Source organism: Cajanus cajan, chromosome 9, assembly GCF_000230855.2.
Source record: "Cajanus cajan strain Asha chromosome 9, NIPB_CcT2T_4, whole genome shotgun sequence".
In the NCBI taxonomy this organism is placed as follows: Eukaryota; Viridiplantae; Streptophyta; class Magnoliopsida; order Fabales; family Fabaceae; genus Cajanus; species Cajanus cajan.
Window position 1 is genome coordinate 6,552,355 of NC_138525.1, and position 21,893 is coordinate 6,574,247.

At 28.8% G+C, this 21,893-nt stretch overlaps 2 protein-coding genes across 5 annotated transcripts; one reads left to right on the forward strand and one right to left on the reverse strand.

Moving 5' to 3' along the window:
- Positions 1–7,791: 7,791 nt before the first annotated feature.
- Positions 7,792–13,839, forward strand: LOC109790812 (uncharacterized). 4 transcript variants are annotated; one of them, XR_003803216.2, is made up of 4 exons: positions 7,793–8,236; positions 8,383–8,642; positions 12,131–12,280; positions 13,118–13,839. XR_003803216.2 is itself a non-coding variant. In XM_029269734.2 (3 exons), exons 1-3 carry the CDS (start codon positions 7,978–7,980, stop codon positions 13,118–13,120), a joined length of 522 nt encoding a protein of 173 aa, XP_029125567.1. In that variant the 5' UTR covers positions 7,792–7,977; the 3' UTR covers positions 13,121–13,839. The 4 variants fall into 4 exon arrangements, 2 of the variants coding, with proteins under 2 accessions (XP_029125567.1, XP_020205639.1); XR_002238965.3 differs by lacking the exon at positions 13,118–13,839 and adding an exon at positions 12,464–12,772 and having other exon boundaries at positions 7,794–8,236; XM_029269734.2 differs by lacking the exon at positions 12,131–12,280 and having other exon boundaries at positions 7,792–8,236.
- Positions 13,840–13,965: 126 nt separating this feature from the next.
- On the reverse strand, positions 13,966–18,890 carry CPD (Cytochrome P450 superfamily protein). Its single transcript, XM_020350048.3, has 8 exons — positions 18,228–18,890; positions 17,541–17,690; positions 16,797–17,042; positions 15,276–15,365; positions 15,026–15,104; positions 14,800–14,906; positions 14,564–14,694; positions 13,966–14,322 (listed from the first exon to the last, which is right to left on the reverse strand). The coding sequence occupies exons 1-8, from the start codon at positions 18,744–18,746 to the stop codon at positions 14,208–14,210; spliced, it is 1,437 nt and encodes a 478-aa protein (XP_020205637.1). The 5' UTR covers positions 18,747–18,890; the 3' UTR covers positions 13,966–14,207.
- Between the last annotated feature and the right edge of the window lie 3,003 nt (positions 18,891–21,893).

The following is a 21,893-nucleotide window of genomic DNA, read 5'->3' on the forward strand; positions in this document are numbered from 1 at the left end:
GCGAGGATAACTTATATATAGTAATTTACTAGCACATCTATATTATTATTTAGGATGTCAATCCAATTTATAAGTGATGTTAAGTGCTAATAGCAAAAACGTAGATGCAAATAGCAAACCTTTGTCAAACAGCCCAAGCCTACAAAAAAAATCTGTAAGTGATGTTAAATGTTAATAGCAAAAACGTAGATGCGAATAGCAAACCCTTGAAAAACAACTCAGGCCTACAACTTTAATAAGGAGACGGATGATGATATATATACCTTCTTTTTTTTATAGGTACACTCATTTTAAGAAAAAAAAATAATTAAAAATTTAAAATATTTTTAATTTTTTAATTTTACACTCTTAATATTTAATTTAACACTTTTTTACATACTTCTTTCCCTTATTTTTATATGTACTCACTTAACAGTAATTTTTTATCATCTGTCAATATATATAGTAATTCTAGATAGTAAATAGTGAGGATAACTTATGGATATTAATTTACTAGCACTTCTATATTATTATTTAGGATGTTGGTCCAATCTATAAATGATGTTAAATGTTAATAACAAAAACGTAGATGCGAATAGCAAACCCTTGAAAAACTGTCCAGACCTACAACATTAATAAGGAGACGAATGATGATATATATACCTTCTTTTCTTATAGGTACACTCCTTTTAAAAAAATAATTAAATTTTTAATTTTACACACTTAACATTTAATTTAACATTTTTTTACATACCTCTTTCCCTTGTTTTTATATGTACTCCCTTAAAAGTAATTTTGGATCATGTGTCAATATATATATATAGTAATTCTAGATAATAAATAGTGAGGATAACTTACAGATAGTAATTTACTAGCACTTTTATATTATTATTTAGGATGTCGGTCTAATCTGTAAGTGATGTTAAATTTTAATAGTAAAAATGTAGATGTAAATAACAAACCCTTGAAAAATAACCCAGGCCTACAAAAAAAAATTTGTAAGTGATGTTAAATTCTTATAGCAAGAACGTAGATGCGAATAGTAAACCCTTGAAAAATAGTTCAGGCCTACAACATTTATAAGGAGACGGATGATGATATATATACCTTTTTTTTATAGGTACACTCCTTTTTTAAAAAAAATAATTAAATTTTTAAATTTTTTTAATTTTTTAATTTTACACTCTTAACATTATATTTAACATTTTTTTACATACCTCTTTTCCTTGTTTTTATATATACTCCTTTAACAGTAATTCTGGATCATGTGTCAATATATATAGTAATTCTAGATAGTAAATAGTGAGGATAACTTATAGATAATAATTTACTAGCACTTCTATATTATTATTTAGGATGTCAGTCCAATCTGTAAATGTTGTTAAATGCTAATAGTAAAAACGTAGATAAAAATAGCAAACCCATGAAAAACAGCCCAAGCTCACAAAAAAAAATTTGTAACTGATGTTAAATGCTAATAGCAAAAACTTAGATGCGAATTACAAATCCCTGAAAAACAGCTCAGGCCTACAACATTAGTAAGGAGACGGATGATCATATATATACCATCTTTTTTTATAGGTACACTATTTTTAAAAAAAAAAATAATTAAAATTTTAAAATATTTTTAATATTTTAATTTTACACTCTTAACATTTAATTTAACACTTTTTAACATACTTTTTTCCCTTGTTTTTATATGTGCTCCATTAAATGTAGTTCTGGATCATTTGTCAATATATACAGTAATTCTATATAGTAATAGTGAGGATAACTTATAGATAGTAATTTACTAGCACTTCTATATTATTATTTAGTATGTCGGTCGAATCTATAAGTGATGTTAAATTTTAATAGTAAAAACGTAGATGCAAATAGCAAATCCTTGAAAAACACCCCAGACCCACACAAAAATGTAAATATTGTTAAATGCAAATAGCAAAAAACGTAGTTGCGAATAACAAACCCTTTAGAAATAGCCCAAGCTACAACATTTATAAGGAGATGAATGATGATATATATACCTTCTTTTTTTATAGGTATACTCTTTTTTTTTATAAAAATAATTAAATTTTTAAAATATTTTTAGTTTTTTAATTTTGCACTCTTAACATTTAATTTAAAACTTTTTTACATACCTCTTTCTCTTGTTTTTATATGTACTCCCTTAAATGTAATTCTGGATCATGTGTCAATATATATAGTAATTCTAGATAGTAAATAGTGAGGATAACTTATAGATAGTAATTTACTAGCACTTCTATATTATTATTTATGATGTCGGTCCAATCAGTAAGTGATGTTAAATGTTAATAGCAAAAACGTAGATGCATATAGCAAACCTTTCAAAAACAGCCCTGGCCAAAAAATAAAAATTTGTAAGTGATGTTAAATGCTAATAGCAAAAACGTATATGTGAATAGCAAACCATTGAAAAACAACACAGGCCTACAACATTAATAAGGAGACGGATGATGATATATATACCTTCTTTTTTATAGGTACACTCTTTTTTGAAAAAAAGTAGTTAAATTTTTTAAATATTTTTAATTTTTTAATTTTACACTCTTAACAATTAATTTAATATTTTTTTACGTACCTCTTTCACGTGTTTTTATATGTACTCCCTTAACAGTAATTCTGGATCATGTGTCAATATATATAGTAATTCTAGATTGTAAATAGTGAGGATAACTAATAGATAGTAATTTACTATCACTTCTATATTATTATTTAGGATGTCGGTCCAATCTCTAACTAATGTTAAATGCTAATAGCAAAAACGTAGATGCGAATAGCAAACCCTTGAAAAACAGCCCCGGCCCACAAAAAAAATCTATAAATGATGTTAAATGCTAATATCAAAAACGTAGATGCGAATGTCAAACCCTTAAAAAATAGCTCAGGCATACAACATTAATAAGAAAACGGATGGTAATATATATACCTACTTTCTTTATAGGTACATTCCTTTTTTTTAGAAAAAATAATTAAATTTTAAAATATTTTTAGTTTTTTAATTTTACACTCTTAACATTTAATTTAACAATTTTTTACATACCTCTTTTCCTTGTTTTTATATGTAGTCACTTAAATGTAATTCTGGATCATGTTTCTATATATATAGTAATTCTATATAGTAAATAGTGAGGATAACTTATAGATAGTAATTTACTAGCACTTCTATATTATTGTTGAGGATGTCGATCCAATCTTTAAGTGATGTTAAATGCTAATAGCAAAAACGTAGATGCAAATAGCAAACTCTTGAAAAATAGCCCAGGCCCACAAAATTTTTTTTTATAAGTGGTTAAATGTTAATAGTAAAAACGTAGATACGAATGACAAACCTCTGAAAAACAGTTCAGACCTACATCATTAATAAGGAGACGAATGATAATATATATACCTTATTTTTTTATAGGTACACTCCTTTTTAAAAAAATAATAATTAAAATTTTAAAATATTTTTAATTTTTTAATTTTACACTCTTAACATTTAATTTAACACGTTTTTACATATCTCTTTCCCTTGTTTTTATATGTACTCCCTTAACAGTAATTTTGGATCATGTGTCAATATATATAGTAATTCTGGATAGTAAATAGTGAGGATATTTTATAGATAGTAATTTACTAGCACTTCTATATTATTATTTAGGATGTCGATTCAATTTTAAGTGATGTTAAATGCTAATAGTAAAAACGTAGATACGAATAGCAAATCCTTGAAAAATAGCTCAGGCGCACACAAAAAACCTGTAAGTGATGTTAAATGCTAATAGTAAAAACGTAGATGCGAATAGCAAACCCTTAAAAAATAGCCCAGGCCTACAACATTAATAAGGAGGCAGATGGTGATATATATACCTTCTTTTTTTATAGGTACACTTCTTTTTAAAAAAAATAATTAAATTTTTAAAATATTTTTTATTTTTTATTTTTACATTCTTAACATTTAATTTAACACTTTTTTACATAACTTTTTTCCTTGTTTTTATATGTACTCCCTTAAATGTAATTCTGGATCATGTGTCAATATATATAGTAATTAGTGAGAATAAGTTATAGACAGTAATTTACTTGCACTTCTTTATTATTATTTAGGATGTCTGTCCAATCTGTAAGTAATGTTAAATGTTAATAGTAAAAACGTAGATGCAAATAGCAAAATCCTTGAAAAATTGTGCAGGCCTACAACATTAATAAGGAGAGAGATGATGATATATATTACCTTCTTTTTTATAGGTACACTTATTTTTTTTAAAAAATAATTAAAATATTTTTAATTTTTTAATTTTACACTATTAACATTTAAATTACACTTTTTTACATACCTCTTTCCCTTATTTTTATATGTACTCCCTTAACAGTAATTCTTTATCATGTGTCAAAATATATAGTAATTCTAGATAGTAAATAGTTAGGATAACTTATAGATAGTAATTTACTAGCACTTCTATATTATTATTTAGGATGTCGGTCCAATCTGTAAGTGGTGTTAAATGCTAATAGCAAAAACGTGTATGCGAATAACAAATCCTTCAAAAACAGCCCAGGCCCACAAAAAAAAATCTATAAGTGATGTTAAATGCTAATAGCAAAAACGTAGATGTGAATAGCAAACCCTTGAAAAACTGTCCAGGCCTACAACATTAATAAGGAGACAGATGATGATCTATATACCTTCTTTTTTTTATAGGTACATTCCTTTTTAAAAAAATAATTGAATTTTTAAAATATTTTTAATTTTTTAATTTTACACTCTTAACATTTAATTTAACATGTTTTTACATATCTTTTTCCCTTGTTTTTATATTGACTCTCTTAACAGTAATTCTGGATCATGTGTCAATATATATAGTAATTCTAGATAGTAAATAGTGAGAATAACTTATAGATAGTAATTTACTAGCACTTCTATATTATTATTTTGGATGTCTGTCCAATCTATAAGTGATGTTAGATGCTAATAGCAAAAACATAGATGCGAATAGCAAACCCTTGAAAAACAGTCTAGGTCCAAAAAAAAAATCTGTAAGTGATGTTAAATGCTAATAGCAAAAACGTAGATGTGAATAGCAATCCATTAAAAAACAACCCATGCCTACAACTTTAATAAGGAGATGGATGATGATATATATACCTTCTTTTTTTATAGGTACACTCCTTTTTTCTAAAAAAATAATTAAAATTTTAAAATATTTTTAATTTTTTAATTTTACACTCTTAACATTTAATTTAACACTTTTTTACATACCTCTTTCGCTTGTTTTTATATGTACTCCCTTAACAGTAATTCTGGATCATGTGTAATATATATAGTAATTCTAGATAGTAAATAGTGAGGATAACTTATAGATAATAATTTACTAGTGCTTCTATATTATTATTTAGGATGTCGGTCAAATATGTAAGTGATGTTAAATGCTAATAGAAAAAATGTAGATGTGAATAGCAAACCCTTGAAAAATAGCCCGGGCCCACAAAAAAAATCTGTAAGTGATGTTAAATCCTAATAGCAAAAACTTAAATGCGAATGGCAAACTCTTGAAAAACAGTCCAGGCCTACAACATTAATAAAGAGACGAATGATGATATATATACCTTCTTTTTTTTTATATTTATATTGATATTTGCTCATTTAAGTTCTTACAATCTAATTTAATAGTTTAAATATTAATTTAATTTGTTCCTTAACGTACTATCATTAACTAATATAATTATTTTATATAGTATATATTCGCCCATATTAGTTATTGAAATGTTAATTATAATATATAAAATTAAAACATAATAACTCTATAGCAAAGTTGTTCTTAAAAAAAAATTGTAGAGTAAAGCTATACTCAATACAAACTCAATTTATTCAAATTTTCTCCTTAAGTTATCTAATACGATAGTTTAACAATCTAATCTATGTTAGAATTATTACTTACACTAATATGGAATAAAACTTTTATTAACATAGTTTTAGATATATGAATTGATCGTGGAATTGTACGATTTGAATACCAGTTTTAATTAACTACCATGCTCTGATCAATGGCACGTATATGTACATGTGATTCTACTGAGGATGCAATCAGGGACGGAGCCAGGATTTCAATACTGGGGGTGCCATATAGGGGGTGCCATATAGTAATATACATATGAGTTTATATTAAAAATATGAGTTTATATTAAAAATAGGGGGTGCCATATAGTAATATATATGTATATAAAAAAAAATTAAAATTGTTGGGGGGGCCGTGGCACCCGTAGGTCCCCCCTTGGCTCCGTCCTTGGATGCAATATTAACCATCTTCATCATATTGACTTAAGGCTATATTTAAGAGCATAATTTAATTAAGTTATGCTTAAGTTATACCTTTGATTACAAAAATTACTAACATAAATTTAAAAGGTCAAACTTTTAAAGAGTTAAATAAAATAACTTGAAAAACTTATTTAAATCATAAATTATTTTCATTAGTCTAAATATATATATATATTTTTAAATATCCCCAATTCAATTTTTCTGTTTTCATTTGGTCCAAAAGTATCCTCTAATAAAAAAAACACGTGCCCCATTTAATATTTTTGAATTTTATTTGACGTTTTAAAGGTCACGTAACTTTTGTGCTGAAAATTCAATTCTCTCTTGCCGTAAATCATGATTTATGTAGTTTATTAGAAGAAATTATGGTAGCCCACCAACAAGGACATGGACTCATACCAAGTGTTCTACTTATTTTGGCATTTTGCTATGGTGAATTCAATTATGCAGCAGTAACAAGCAATGCCGTAACTGAGCCACAACAACATTACAGCCATAGAAAGGTTTTAGTTTTTAGACCTTGCTACTTGCTATAAATAGAAGAAAACAAAATTAATTATTTATGTGTCTCATGAAGACAATATGATGCATGTGAGATCACGTGCTTTCGATCTTTCGGTTCCACCATGCGCGCTTATGGACACAAATATTGAAAATTAAAATCACCCTATCGACTTTTCATTTGTTCGATGTTAGATCTCGTTGACCACTCCAGGGACACGTGTCTAAATCTCAACAAAGGTCCAAATTCCACTAGATGGTGGGTTCCCAGAGAATCAACCTCCTACTTCCCCTTGTAACAAACGTTGAAACAATGTCAATTCTTTTTAGGGAACAAATTAATGTAACTTCTACATAATGCGATATTACTATAAATGTTAAAACACTATCCAAAAAAAAATTGTTCATTTTAAAAGAGTATCTCTAGATATACTTAAAGATAATCTCTTTCGAAGATTTTATAAACACTAAATAAATAAGCATATTTTCTGAAATTTCGAATCCTAACTATTTAATTAAGCACTAAATAGATAAACATTCATGTCAATCTAAATTGGACTCTATCAAAACATCTAACATAATTACATATTTAAAATCAAAATTAAAAATTATTAGTTAGATTGAAATTAGCATTGCACTAGTTGATTTACTGTGAGATATTTATAAAACTAGTGCAACCAAAATAAGTTTATTATGTGAGGCTTTTTTGGTGATTTTCAATTTTATTTTAATAATTAAATATTTTTTTTTATATTTTATATTTATTAATTAACTTATCAGTTATTTTTATCAAACATTTTTTAATTCAATCAGTTAATTTAAAAGTTTTCAATTTTAAGTTTCTAACTTATAAATCTGGATTAACCTATAACCTAGTTCTATAAAACACATTAACTAAACAAAATACAGTTGATTATGGTTTAAGGCGTTTAGGTGTGATGTTTGGCGCGTTAGGGAGAAAGAGTCTAAAGCTTTATATGCGCGTAAAGTTCCAAACATTTGTAGTCGTCACTGATTTTATGTAGACAATTACGGTCAAAAACGTTGCACCTTCCATGCCTTTCTCTATTAAGCCTTCATTTTTCTTGTGAATTGCCTTTGTACGTACATGCTTCTTATTGCCTTCCACACAACATTATAAAACATAGTTAAGGAAATTAACATAGCTAGATGCAAAGATGGGTTTTCCAAAGGAGGAGAAATCGAAAAGGATATTGAGGGGTGTGAAGATTGTGTTCTTCTTGATCACCATGGTTATGTCATTTCTTCTATTCTCCGCTCCAATTCTCTTGGTTATTGCTGATGCAGTTGTTCCTTCTGCTATTCTCTCAGCCTCTTCCACCTCTTCTCTCTTGTCCCATTTTGAGAACTACGACTTTGGATGCTCTCTAATTGACATACCCCTAGTATCCATCATACGGTCCCTAGTCATATTTTGTAAGCATGTCAATTAATCAATTTTCAATTTTTAAGTGATTATTGAGTACCCTTTTATTCATATTCTGTAAGCACGTCAATTAATCAATTTTCAATTTTGAAGTGGTTATTGAGTACCCTTTTTGAATGGGATTTGTTTTGTGTAGGTGTTTATAGTTTTTGTGATGGGCCAAGGCTTTCACATGGGCCTTATTTGGGGGTTACCACGGTGTGCTCGGTGATGTCGCTAATGTTTGTTTGCTTGAAAGGTGTTTATGTGTTTGGGTACGAGAGAGGGACAAGGTACGATGAAATAGCTCTGTTTGTGTGGTCTTGTTGTTTGGCGGTGGGGCATGTCGTCGTTGCCTATAGAACAAGTTGCAAAGAAAGAAGGAAGCTTCTTGTTTACAAGATTGACATCGAAGCTGTAAGATTCTTCTTCACCCTTTATTTCCTAACTAGACAAAATATTGAACAACAAAAACATACTTGCTTGTTTTGTTTTAAAAGATATTAATTTTGATCTATTATTAATATAAAATATCATATGATAATATATAATTGGATAGCTGTGTAAATGTTTTAAGCTTTCAATGTATTTAATTAAATTCTTTTAAATAATGATTCGTGGATACTACAAATGTTGGTCTATATGAGAAAAATAAATTAAATAATGATAATATCATAGTAATAAAAATAAAATAAAATATTAAATAGGTATTGATATTATTGTGACATTGAACGTATCATAGATAGATTCTTTTATAAATAAATGGTCATTTTGATTTCTAAAAATAATAAATATAGCAACATTAGTCTTAAAACTAAGATATTAAATAAAACTTTAAAATATTAAACAAGTTTATAAATTTTATTACTTATTATCATTTTGATATATAAACATATATTAATATTATCACTTTTGTCACATATTTTTTTTTATTTTAGACTAATATAATTATTAAATTATGCTTTTAAAAATTATTAAATATTTTAAAATTTTAAGAACTAAAATATTAACGTCGCCTTAAATTTAAGATGAAAATCACCATTTTTCCATTCTTTTACATATCTTACCCTCCCATAAATCAGCTCTGATCAATCACCATCACTTCATACCTCAACTCTCTAGCTTTTTCTCCTTCAAATTCAACACTTTTCTTCTTGTTTTAATGGTACATGGCTAGTGGAAGGGCGAAAATTATCATTTCATACCTTGCACATGATATTTTTATTCGAAAATTTTGTATTTATTGTTTATTTATAGTTTACAAATTTTTACATTGACTTTAATTTGAACTTATATACAAAAATAAATAAATAACTCTTTTTTTAAAAATGTAATAAACTAAAAATGTCAGTACTACTTTCTATATTGACTGTTAAACAATTGATGTAGAAAATGATTGTAATCCTGTATATTATAAAGTGACAAATATTTTTAGAAAAAAATATTCTCAAAAGAGGAGTAATAACAATATTTAGGTCACTTTCTACATTGGTTTTTAGCACCCTATCTTTATGGTTTACAAATTTTTAGATTGATTTTAATTTGAACTGATATAAAAAATTCATTTTACAAAATAAAATATACAAAAATGCTAGTTTTACTTTCTACGTTGATTGTTAAACTATTGATACAGAAAACCGTTGTAGTACTATATATTAGAAAGTGACAAATATTTTGAAGCAAAAATATTTTAAAAGAAAAGTATTAACGATATATTTTTTGGCGCTCTTTCTCTAATACACTTCATATTGTTAGGTGAAAATTTATTAAATAAAAAGTGAAATTTACAAAATTTTATGATTTTTAATAAATTTTAGAAAATAAAAAAAAAATCCTTCTGTTTGTTTTTATTTGTCATATTTTTAATAAAACTTTATTTCTATTTATTTATCATTTTTAAGTTTTAAGAAAATATTAATTATTATATTACCAATTATATTTTTATTTTTCACTTAACTTTTAATTAATTTATATATGACAATTAATAACCATTTATTATAAAACAAAAATAAAAGAGGATATAATAAGAAATATTAAAATTATTATATAAAAAATAGAAAACTTATTACGTTTATTAATATGTATAAAAGAATCTTAAATGACTATTATAAAAGAAATAAAATAGTATATTTTATGAATGCATCAAAGATAATATTTTTTTTTTTCAAAAAAAAAACATATAGAATGCGATTAAATTAAGGATTAATTATATAGGAAAATTTAGATACAATTTATAAGATATAATTAGTATTATTTTTTAATTAAAACTAAAATTTTATCTTAATAACACGCATAAATATATATTATTGAGACTTATATTAAATATAATTATATAATATTAAAGTAAAATTTTAACTTTAACTAAAAAATAACATCAATTACACTTAAATTTTTTTTTATATATCATAAGTCCCTGTCTAATTCCTTTCACCCGAAAATCATGATATTTTTCGTGAAATAAAAGTCATACCTGCCTTGTTTTCAACGAAAACTCACAATGAGTACGAACACCTTTAATTGATGGTCACGACCAACCATATAATTATGTCTGTTTGATAAATATTTTTTGGATGTAATTTTAAGAAAAAATTAAAATATTTTTTTTAATAAATTAACTAACTTATACATAAATTAAAAATACAATTATGAAAAATTTAATAAAAAAACCTTTTACAAATTAATCTATAAAAATTGTTTTACTTTTTTTTTAATCTTTTAAGAATATTTTTTAAAAAAACTTATCCAAATAATTGTTATATGTATATCCATGCATGTTAACTTCGTTTGACATCAATTTTTTTTTTAGTAATGTTATATCTACAACAATTTGTATAATATTATTGTTGTGTTTATTTCTTTTCATTATTGATAATATCTCTTTATATAATGAATAAAATGATGAAGAGAGATAAATATAAAAGTAAAATTATATAAATTATATATTGTATAAGTTACTTTACTTCTAGCATTAATCATTTTTTTCTTTTACTTGGAGAACTTGTGCCTTAGGATGTTGTGATTGGAAACTTACATAATGAAGCCATACACAAATCAATTTTCAGCCTTCTTCAAATATGTTAAAATACGTTTTAAAAAAATTAGTTTCTATAATTTTATATACTTTAAGATTTTAGTTTTTAGATTTAAAAAATAATTTTTAATCTTTATACTTATTCTTTTAATTATTTTTAGTCTCTATAGTTTAAGATAAGTTTTTAATTTTAGCTTTTATATTTGTAATTTTTTTAATTATTATTGTTAATTTTTTTATAATATTATCTCTTTCATATTAACGTGATAGGGTGTTAATTTTATTATGTGTGTTTGATATCAAATTTATTTTATTAAAATTATTTTAAATTATATTTTTCTATTCTTCATGTCACCTTTTAACTTAATGTGCAGCACTCTTTTTTTTTTATCATCAGAATTAGAAGACTTCTATAACATCAATATAAATTAGATAATGTTATAATTTTTAAATAATATAAATTAAAAAATTTAAGAAATTATAATTATAAAGACTAAAAAATATATCTTAAATTACAAGAACTAAAAAGAATTGAAAAGATAAATATAAAAACTAAAAAATTTATTTTAAATTATAAAAACTAAAAGATAAAAGAAGTGAAAATATAAAAACTAAATAAGAATTTTAACTTTTACATATCACTACATGTTTATTATTTAAACAAAGAAAAAAGAGAAGAAAAAAAATGAAAACTTATTTTTTCACCATTTTTTTTTTCAATTTTTGCTTGTCTCTTCTTTTTTTTTTTTTATAAAAAAAATGTATTAGTAAACATCTCATTTTATTTTGCAAAGAAAAGTATTGTAAAATTAAGGTGGAAAATAATATACATATATTAGTCTTAAAAAGATCGCCATGATGTACATGCGTGCAGATTTCAGCCTGCAAGAATGGGTATCCTAGGTATCCGAAGATTCTTCAAGAAGAAAGAGTCAAATGAACCCACTCTATATTATATCAATCTAACAGATATTTTCTGCCATCAACTTCAGACAACTATTCATTTTTTCCTCATCGAACTTAGGTAATTTACTTTTTTAAGAAATAATTTAATTTAAATGCAATATTACTGTAATATGAGGAGGTTCACTGAAACTGCATCTCAATTAAACTTCTTTAAAAAGTACTATTTTTATTGTAAAATAAACAGCGATTTTTTCAACCGGAACCTGATGAGCGTTGTTATTCTTCTTTTTGATATATACAGGTTTGTCTAGTGCACATAATAACCCTGACTCTTAACACTGGATAGAGACAGTTTATCTTAAACCCACAAGGTTTCTTTAACTTGTTATGTATGGTATAGATGTATAGGTGTATATATACTATATAGAGCTATGTCTTTGGCGGCCACTATGTAACATCCATTTTCTTTGTTTATCAATTATCATTGTTTTTCTATTGTTTCTTTTCCCCGTATTTATTGAATATACTTCTTGTACAAATAAAAAGTGAATGAATCTTATTTTCTTCATTGGCTAAAGGCCTTATGAAATATGCACACGACTTCATTAAATTATAAGTGTTTAATAAAATTATTTATTGAAATTTTTGTAAATATAAAATAATAAAAATGAATAGGTTTATATGATATTTTGTATATATTTTATAAATTAAAATATTATAGAAACTTAACTGTTAGTTGGGCCTAAAAATATTGGAGGTCCATTACACGAGGCCCAAAATGCTTAATCCAACAGCTATAATCAATATGAATGCTTTCATTAAAAAGAAAATGAATATGAGTGGATCAAGCAAAAAGTTTTTCATATAAATTTAATTTGCATAAATTCAAAATATTCATGCTTTAAAACTCTCGGTTCTACACTGTTTTGTTGACGATTATGAACAATTTTTTCAGTGATTCAATGGCTGTCATTTGATTCGATTTTTAGTGAGTAACATAAAGAATGCTCAGAAGATATGGAAACTTTTGGCTAAGGTGTGTATAGAAAAATACCCCCCTTATATGGATGTCAGTAATTCGAAAGATTATTCCTTAACTTTTTCCTAAGATATATCTTGGTTTATCAAAAAAAAAAAAATGAAAACTCTGGACAAAGATTATTCAGTTACTAAATTTCCATAATTTGACGTTGAAGTTTAAATTTATGATCATACAAAGTACTTACAACCAACAGCACTCTCCTGGTTGCTTGGGTGTCCCTGATTTTAAGCAATTCTGCTTACTTGATTCTGTTAAAATGATTCCTAAGATACTCTGTCTCTGTATACATTCTTATTCTTTCCTTTCACTGTTTTACATCAGAATTCAGAAAAAGGCTTCCTTGTATAATGTTCAATTTGACTTCATACCTCATATTTTGTCAAATTAAACTTTATATCCATGACTAATCTTAATGTTTCATTCAGTGCGAGAGAACTAAACTGCTAAGGCCTTCTTTTATTACCCCTGCAAAAGAATTTCAGGTACAGCAATAGTAACAAAAATTCTTTGACATAGCCTACCATATCTTACTTTTAGGCCTCTAATTTGTTTCTAAGCATTCATTTGAAACTTCGGCAGATTCATATTCATTTCTAATGCAGAACTGAAAAACCGTTAATAGAAAATTTGCGACCTGGATTTTATAATGATTTATTATTATTTTTGGATCATTATGCTATAAGTTCGAACAATCATAAAGATTTGTTATGATATAGGTGAAAGGATTTGTAGGAATTAACTAAGATCATATACACGGTGGATTAATTAACTCAACTGTTTTATTAAGGGTGATGAGGGGTTTGATCTTTCACATCCTCATTTCCCATCCCCCTCTAACACTATGACATTACTTCCTATAACCCTAAAATAAATAACATATAAACTGCTAAACTAGTGGATATAACTTTTATTGCTTAACATTTAACATAATGTGGACATTAAACTGATTAACTCGTCTACAATCTCTGCTTCCTCCTCTTTGCGCTTCTCTGAGTAAATGCTCTCATGGCAATTTACTTGGTATGGGCTCCTCTCTACGTTTCACTATGATAGGGTACCTCTTCTGCGTCCTAGTGGTTGGGAAAAACACCAACTTATCTTCTTCTGCAGGAATCCAACTGCCATAAAATTGAAACAACATTAATGATAGAAAACATGAGTCTATTATGGTAAAAATTAATCACATTTACAATACTGTGACAATTGTTGTCCCGAAGGATTTTTGTACATGGTATTTATTTTTTGCCTAATAGATTGTCCTTGATACAACGGTGCCTAACTACTATATGAACCCATCAAGTTTATTTACCATTAAATTGAAAATGAAATGTGTACCAATATTTTAATTTTGTGTTGTACCTATAACGGGTGACAATGCGGTGAAGGAAGACAGAGAGAACCACTCTGGCAAGCTCATAGCCAGGGCATAACCGTGGCCCTCCTCCAAACGGGGTATAAAGATTTCCAGGGCTAGTTGCTTCTGAGTTACTCTGCAATTTCAGTCATAAGTAAGCAATTAATTCACAGATATCTAATAAGGGTGATTGAACTTGAGCATAAATCAATAATAAAGATGAAATGAGAGAGTGAATTACCTGCCATCTCCATGGATTGAAGGTGCGTGCATCTTCGTAATGGTCAGGGTTTAGATGTACAGCACGAAATGAAGCAATGATCCTCCATCCCTTTGGAATAGTGTAACCTATATTATTACAAGGGCATTAATAAAACTCAGTTGTATATTAAATCGTGATCTAATTTTCATATAAGTAGAATTGGTAGCAGTTGATACGATTTCTTCTTCGGCCATTGATTAGTTACCTTTTATGTTGATGTCAGTCATTGTTTTCCTAAATATCCCACCAATTATGTTAGCGATCCTCAAGGTCTCATTCACAACCTATATTACATTAATGAAAAACATTATTATAACATGTTCCCATAGAAAGAATGTTGCCGTAAACCTTAAAAAAGCATGCAAGTACGTTATGTAAAATTTCACAAAACATCAATAGTGCTAGTGTAACTTAATCGAACAATAATAAACTTAGTAGAATTTAAATATTCTTACGCATTGAGTAAATGCCATTGACTTATAATCTGTCCACTCCAGTGGTGCGTCAGAGGAACTCTTCTTGGCTCTGATTTGATCATGCTCTTCCTGCCCAAACAACACAAACAATTCCTCCCATCAAACTCTCTAGTTTGGATTATGAATCCTACTTCATAATAATTGACAACACAATGCAATGATCAGTTAATTACACAAAAATAATGATCGTATTTAGTTGTTTTATGGCGTAACTGTAATTGAAATTGTGCATAACCCAAACTGAAAAACAGGTCCAAGGAATAATGTTAGTGAAGGGCGGGGACTAAGCTATGCTGTGCTAACAGTGGGACCTAAACAGTGATATCATTATCTTTCGCTTTATTTGGACCATTGGATCAGAATTGATCCTCGAAATCAGCATTACGCGATTCTCGTAGCATGGGAGGGACCAGAGACATAACTCTGCGCAGCGCTGCAGCAGAACAGAACCAGTTTTAAACATACAAAGTACACATGAAATGACGCATAAGCCCCTGAAGTCCGATCCGATCCGGTCAAAACGTCAAAGTGAGATGAGATTATTTTTTGTCACTTTTCTTTTTAATATTCTTTTGGCTATTTTTCTCTGAATTTGGTGATGACAAATTGACAATTGGCAACAAAACTACAAAGCGTGCAATTCGGATCTAATTATTTTGTCCGTTGGTTCCACGAATTTGACTAGAGGCAGAACCACTTTTAACTTTGACCATGTCACCATATATCTTCCATAAGGTGGTTTCTAAATGACTCTAATCGATTAAAATGTTATGCCACGGTATCAATACAAGACTTCCGACAATTTAAAGACAAACTCCCTTATTCATATTAATTTTGAGTAATGTGTAAGTTTATGAATGAATTTTTCTGTAATCGTATTGTTTTATGAAGCTCCACTTCGTCCTCATTGATGATTGTTCTACTTCTACCTGTCCAAGCCAATACATGAGTTTTATTAACTGCTTTGGAAAGTTTAGGGGGACATGCTTTAATCGCAAGTTGCAATCTCAATTGAAAACTATTAGACATGCACAAAACAACAAAACCAATATTCATCAAACCTTTTGCTTTCTTTGTCTTGCGTCTCTCACCGTTAAAATGAAACCCGTGTCTAAAACTTTATTTTATTATAAATAGTAATTTAGATTTTCTATTTATATATTAAGATATTAATTTCTTTCTTTGTTATTTTAACTATGCATTTTTATAAATGTGACGGCAGACACAAAAATATAGGTCAATCTAGAGTGGGGGAAGTGGAGAGCATAAAGATAACGAAAATGAGGTTTGGAAGGAGACCACACCACATGAACGATGGTCATGGACATGGACATGCACACGGTGGTGGGGTAATTCTAAGGAAGGAGCTACATCTACTAAATGGTCCACTACCTTAGCTACACATACATGTTCCTATTCATTTGCTATTACATATATATTAAGAAATATCGCAAAAAAAAAAAAAAGAAGTTATATGTATGGGAAAGAGATGTAACGTACCTTGAGGTGTGCCAATGCTAGAGGATTCTCGGTGAGGAACTTGACGGCAAAAGTCATGGTGGTAGAGGTGGTTTCGTAGCCGGCCACGAGCAACGCCAACATGAAATCCACTATTTCCTCGTCGGAAAAGTGGTAGCCGGAGGCCAACAATGCCCCTAGCATGTCATTCTTTTTCTCCCCAACCATGCTTTCTTTTCTTCTTTGCCTCACTATCAACGTTAATGCCTCTGCCACCTTCGTTCTAGCCTACATATAGAATTAAATCTTTCAATAATTCAATTTCTCTCAAAATATATTCATCATTTTTCAATTTATTAGTATTTTATTTAACTACTTAAATGACTTTTAATCTTTTTAATTAATAAAGATTTAAAAATTCGTTTTATCTTTACAACCTACATAATTATTTTTTTCAAAGTATATATGTATTACTTTAAAAGTAAAGGTAAATAATTAAGTAGGTCGTGAATTATTTGAAAACCAACCACTTAACCTAGTGGTTGGGTGAGAAGGGTTGAGATAATTAGAAGCATGAGAACCTAGGTTCAATCCTCAATACGATCATTTTTATAATTTTTCCTATTTTTAAAAAAAAATTATTTCAAAACTTTTCAAAATGGTCTTTAAACTAAAAAGTAAATCCTATAATTAGTTTTTGATTGCATAAAATACCCAAAAAGAATATGTTTTTCAAGAACTACCTTAAGGATTCAATTAAACAAAAAGAAATTAAAGAGCATGCACCTTGATGGCTCTACGGTAGGTAGAGGAGAATAGGGGGAAGGGGAGTGTGAAAAATCCTTCGATCACAAGAACGTACTCTTTCCTTAGACTCTCAGTCCATTCATTTGGATCAAAGCTTATGAGCTGCTTCAGTGTCAACTCAAAAGTTATCTGCGAGTAACCCAACAAAGCAAAATTATAATAAAAGATAAAGTAATCCTCTTTTAAATATGAAGTTAAAAGATACATATTTAATAGGAAATAAATATTAATTTAGCATTTAAAAAAAACGTTTTTAATTATCCACATATATGTGCCGATAGAGAAAAGAATAAAATATATATATTTGACAACATGTCACATGAAGAACAAAATGATACATGTGCATGTTAGCCTATAGTATATATAGGGAATGATTATTATTCTTTTGCAGCGATAAACCCATCTTAGTTAAGGTGGGGCCTGGTCCGCACGGAACTGGACACATTATAGTAAAGCATGGAATCTGAGTCACGAACTGGAGTTGCATTTCCATCACGTAAATGAGAGTCACATGGTAAACACATCCATCCAGGAAGTATTAATAAATCAAAGGTTAGAGCACTAATGAAGGGAAAATTAATGGAGGAAAATACAAGTTAGAAAAGCATAGACATAGAGAGAGAGAGAGAGAGAGAGGGAAGTGAAAAAAGATGAGAATAAGGTAACCTTTTTGGCTTCTTCCAAGAGGAGAACCCGGTGGGACCAGGAATCGAAGTTGAGGCGAATGAGGCGGTCGATGTCGAGCAACAAATGGTCCTTGATGATGGCGGAGTTGGCGAAGCTCATGGTGAGGGAATGCATTCGCTTGTGGAGGGACCCTTTCATGAGGACCAGGGAGTGTTTGCCGAGGAGGTTGCATATGGAGGCTGGGTAGCTGCACTCGAACAGTTTCCCTTCGTTCATCAGAACGAAACGGTTCACTTCGGGGTCGGTGGAGAACACCGTGGGCTCGCCCAGCACGTGGGTTGTGAAGATTGGGCCGTACCGCTTCACGCGCTCGTCGATGAAGGGCTCCGGGTTCTCGCTCTTGTAGGCCGACACCAGCTGCAGGGTCTCGCCCACGAAGGGCAGGCCCAGGCTCCCCGGCGGAACGCGGAGGCGCCGTTGCCGGGAGCGCCGGTGGAGGAGGAGGAGGAGGACGGCGCCGATGATGAGGAGGAGCAAGAGTGGCAGCATGGAGGCCATGTATGTATATAGTATATACGAATGTTTATGTTATGTCATGTGTGTGTAGTGAAGTTTGAAGTGAGTATTATATAGAGAGAGAGTGTGATGGATGCATTAATGGAGGGGGAAGAGGGAACACACGCGGGGGTATCTATCATAATTCATAATTCATAATTCATAATTCATAATTCATAATTCATAATACTCCTACTGGGGAAGAGAAATAATAAATGCCCATATTTATTTATTTTCGTATCTCGCCAAATACTATCAGGATAACACTTTTGCCTGGCCCACTTTCCGATATTTACTTTTAACCAAAGTTTTTATATATATATACGCAACACATCTCTCCCAAAAAACCACAACATTTACTACTCCATCCGTTTTTTTTATATAGTCATTTTTGTCAATTTTTTTTTTATATTATCGCTTTTCTAAAACTAATAACTTATTAATTTTATTTTTTATTTTTATCCTTAATAATTAATGCATGTTTACTAATCAATATGTCTATTATTTTTTAATGTATTTATTTCTTATCTAACTCAAAAGGTATAACAGGAAAATATATAATAAATACTTTAAAAATTAAAATATCAATAATTATCTTAATTCTTGTACATATCATCTAAAAAAAATGAAAGGAGTATTACAATATAATAATAAAAAAATTTTAAAAAAGGGAAACTACCATAGAGCATTATACTCGAGTAGAAGTCCTATTATTTTTTTTATAGATAACTAACCTTATAACAAACCATCATAAATATTAGGCTCGTTAGATCTTACACATATCTTCACTACACTTGCTTGTTGGGCTTATCTCAATAAACATATGAACACATGGTGATTAATTCCCAAAACTCAAATTGAATCACTTAATAAAATTGGGCACTCAAACCATATTTTAACATGAAAAAAAGTACACCAAACCAAATATAGAAAAAAAATTAACAGTAATTTCCTCATAGAGTCCCTGACTAAATTTGTTTGGAAAACAAAAAGAGGGGAACGAAAATTGCAAAACGGAATAGATTAGTGTGCATTCAACTTTGGAGATTTCTGGAATATTTTAATGTTTTTTATAAACATTAACCCAAGTTGGCAAGATAAAGATAGTGACACAAAAATCTGTTAATCAGAGAAGATTGTGCGTTATTTTTTACTTAAAAACAACAATTTAATAACCCACTACTTTATGTTCCGACAAGTTAGATCTATGATCCATATTATTATTAATGGGAGTCAAAATTTATGCGCATTATCTTGGAGACTATGATACAAGCCACACACATGACACATGTGCTCCCAAACTTGAGAGAGAGAGGATTCTTGACGAGCAAATATAGAAAGTCCTCAAGACGCGCATAGCACTCGTTTAATTTGGATCCTTTTCTGCAATATTCTCTCTCCAGTCTCTTTCTTGCAACATTAATAATTATTAAATATATTTAATGGTTCAAATTTAATTATTTAAAAAATTATATTAATTATAAGATTAAATTTAAGTCATTAGATATATCTAATGGCTATTAATATTGCAGAAAAGAAGTTAAAGAGAGAATATTACATGAGAGGATTCAAATTAAGCATATTTATGATGCTATACATAAACCTCTAGCATAGCATACTACCTAAACAGGGTGACAGAAGGAAAAGTATGCAGCCATACTTCTGTCTCTCCATTCTTTCAAGTGATGTGCATGTGTCTTGTTTTGCCCCACAGTATAAAATAATTTATAAAAAAATGGTAAAAAGTTTAACTATGGAAGATCTGACATATACATACTAGAGTAGAGTATGTGACCTATAGTGGATATATATGTATAAGGGTTAATGGTGTCAATTATCGCTTTTTTTCCTATGTTTTTAATGTTTTGCCTTTTGACCTTGTATTTTTTAAATACTTCAATTTTATGACTAAAATGACTGTTAGAAAAAATGACTGCTAGAAAAATCATCAAGTGAATACTTATGTAACAAAAATAGATTAATTTGTCAAACAGGATCTTCAAGTTTGAATATGTAAGTGTATCACCTCATATATACTTTGATATGTTCTTGATATGCTCCCGGATCTATATGGTTTTGCTAAGCTGGAAAAATCGAAGACAAACATTTTTAGTTTGAGTAAGTAAACTTGGCTATCATTTTTATTTTTTCTTACTCGGTCGATGGTATATATACATGGCACCATATAAATTACATGGATAATTTAGGTTGTTTATGTAATAGTGTTGATTTTATGATGTTTTAAGTTAATCGTATGAGTTTTGTTGTCCAGTCATTAGTTGTTGTTAATAGTGTTATTTAAGAACTTTAAAGTCTGGAGACTTTGAGAGTTAATTTAGTCTCTATAGATAATTGGACTAGAGATAAATTGGGTCACCTCAAGAAAAGTATATAAGATTTTTTTTAAAATTAAAATCTCATGAGTTTAAGTTTTAAGAATTCTAGAGAAAAGTTAGTTAAGGACTCTCTAGAACTCAAAATCTTTTTCTTCTTTTTCTGAGAAATCTTTCCCTTCTACTTTTTTTGAGAAATATTTTCCTTTTCCTTCTTTGTAGCTAATGAAGTTTAGTTGAGTAGGAGATTCGCAATTGTGTAGTTGAGAATGCAAGGTCGAAGACGTATAGAGTTGGTTTTTCTCTTCCCCTCTTGTTGATTCAGTTCTCCAAGAGGTAAGGGAAGCTTGTGCTAATTGTGTCGAATGCATGTTGATTAATGTTACTTATAATTACTAGATTCATGATGTTGGTGTTGAATTTATTAGGATGATGATTTATGGAGTTGGGATTTCTCTTGAAATGATTATATGTTGAATATGGTGATTCTTGCTTTAGAGTGGTCGCATGCTATAAATGAAATTGTTTTGAGTTGTTTTGTGCATTGCATGTTTGAAATTGGTTGAGTTTCATATGGATTGGCCTGAACTCAAGTTATACATAAATGCATAACTAACATCGTGTCAAGCACGCCTTTAGGGTGTTGGGCATGATTTCAACTAGTGGTATTGTTTCACCCACTTTGGGAACAAGATTGGTGGTACCGAGTATGAGGAGATCTCAGATTGAAATCACGTCGAACGTTATTTGAATGGTGTCGAGCATAAGGAGAGACGATCATCTTGAGTTGAAATCACATTGGACGCCAATGGAATGG

Excerpts from the sequence above, each read along its gene's own strand:
- LOC109790812 (XM_020350050.3), top strand. The coding sequence starts at position 7,978 with ATGGGTTTTCCAAAGGAGGAGAAATCGAAAAGGATATTGAGGGGTGTG. Across the intron at positions 8,237-8,382 it reads ACGGTCCCTAGTCATATTTT|GTGTTTATAGTTTTTGTGAT; the intron begins GTAAGCATGTCA and ends TGTTTTGTGTAG. Across the intron at positions 8,643-12,463 it reads ACAAGATTGACATCGAAGCT|GTTTGTCTAGTGCACATAAT; the intron begins GTAAGATTCTTC and ends TGATATATACAG.
- CPD (XM_020350048.3), bottom strand. The coding sequence starts at position 18,746 with ATGGCCTCCATGCTGCCACTCTTGCTCCTCCTCATCATCGGCGCCGTC. Across the intron at positions 14,907-15,025 it reads GACTGACATCAACATAAAAG|GTTACACTATTCCAAAGGGA; the intron begins GTAACTAATCAA and ends GTAATAATATAG. Across the intron at positions 14,323-14,563 it reads CGCATTGTCACCCGTTATAG|TTGGATTCCTGCAGAAGAAG; the intron begins GTACAACACAAA and ends ATTTTATGGCAG.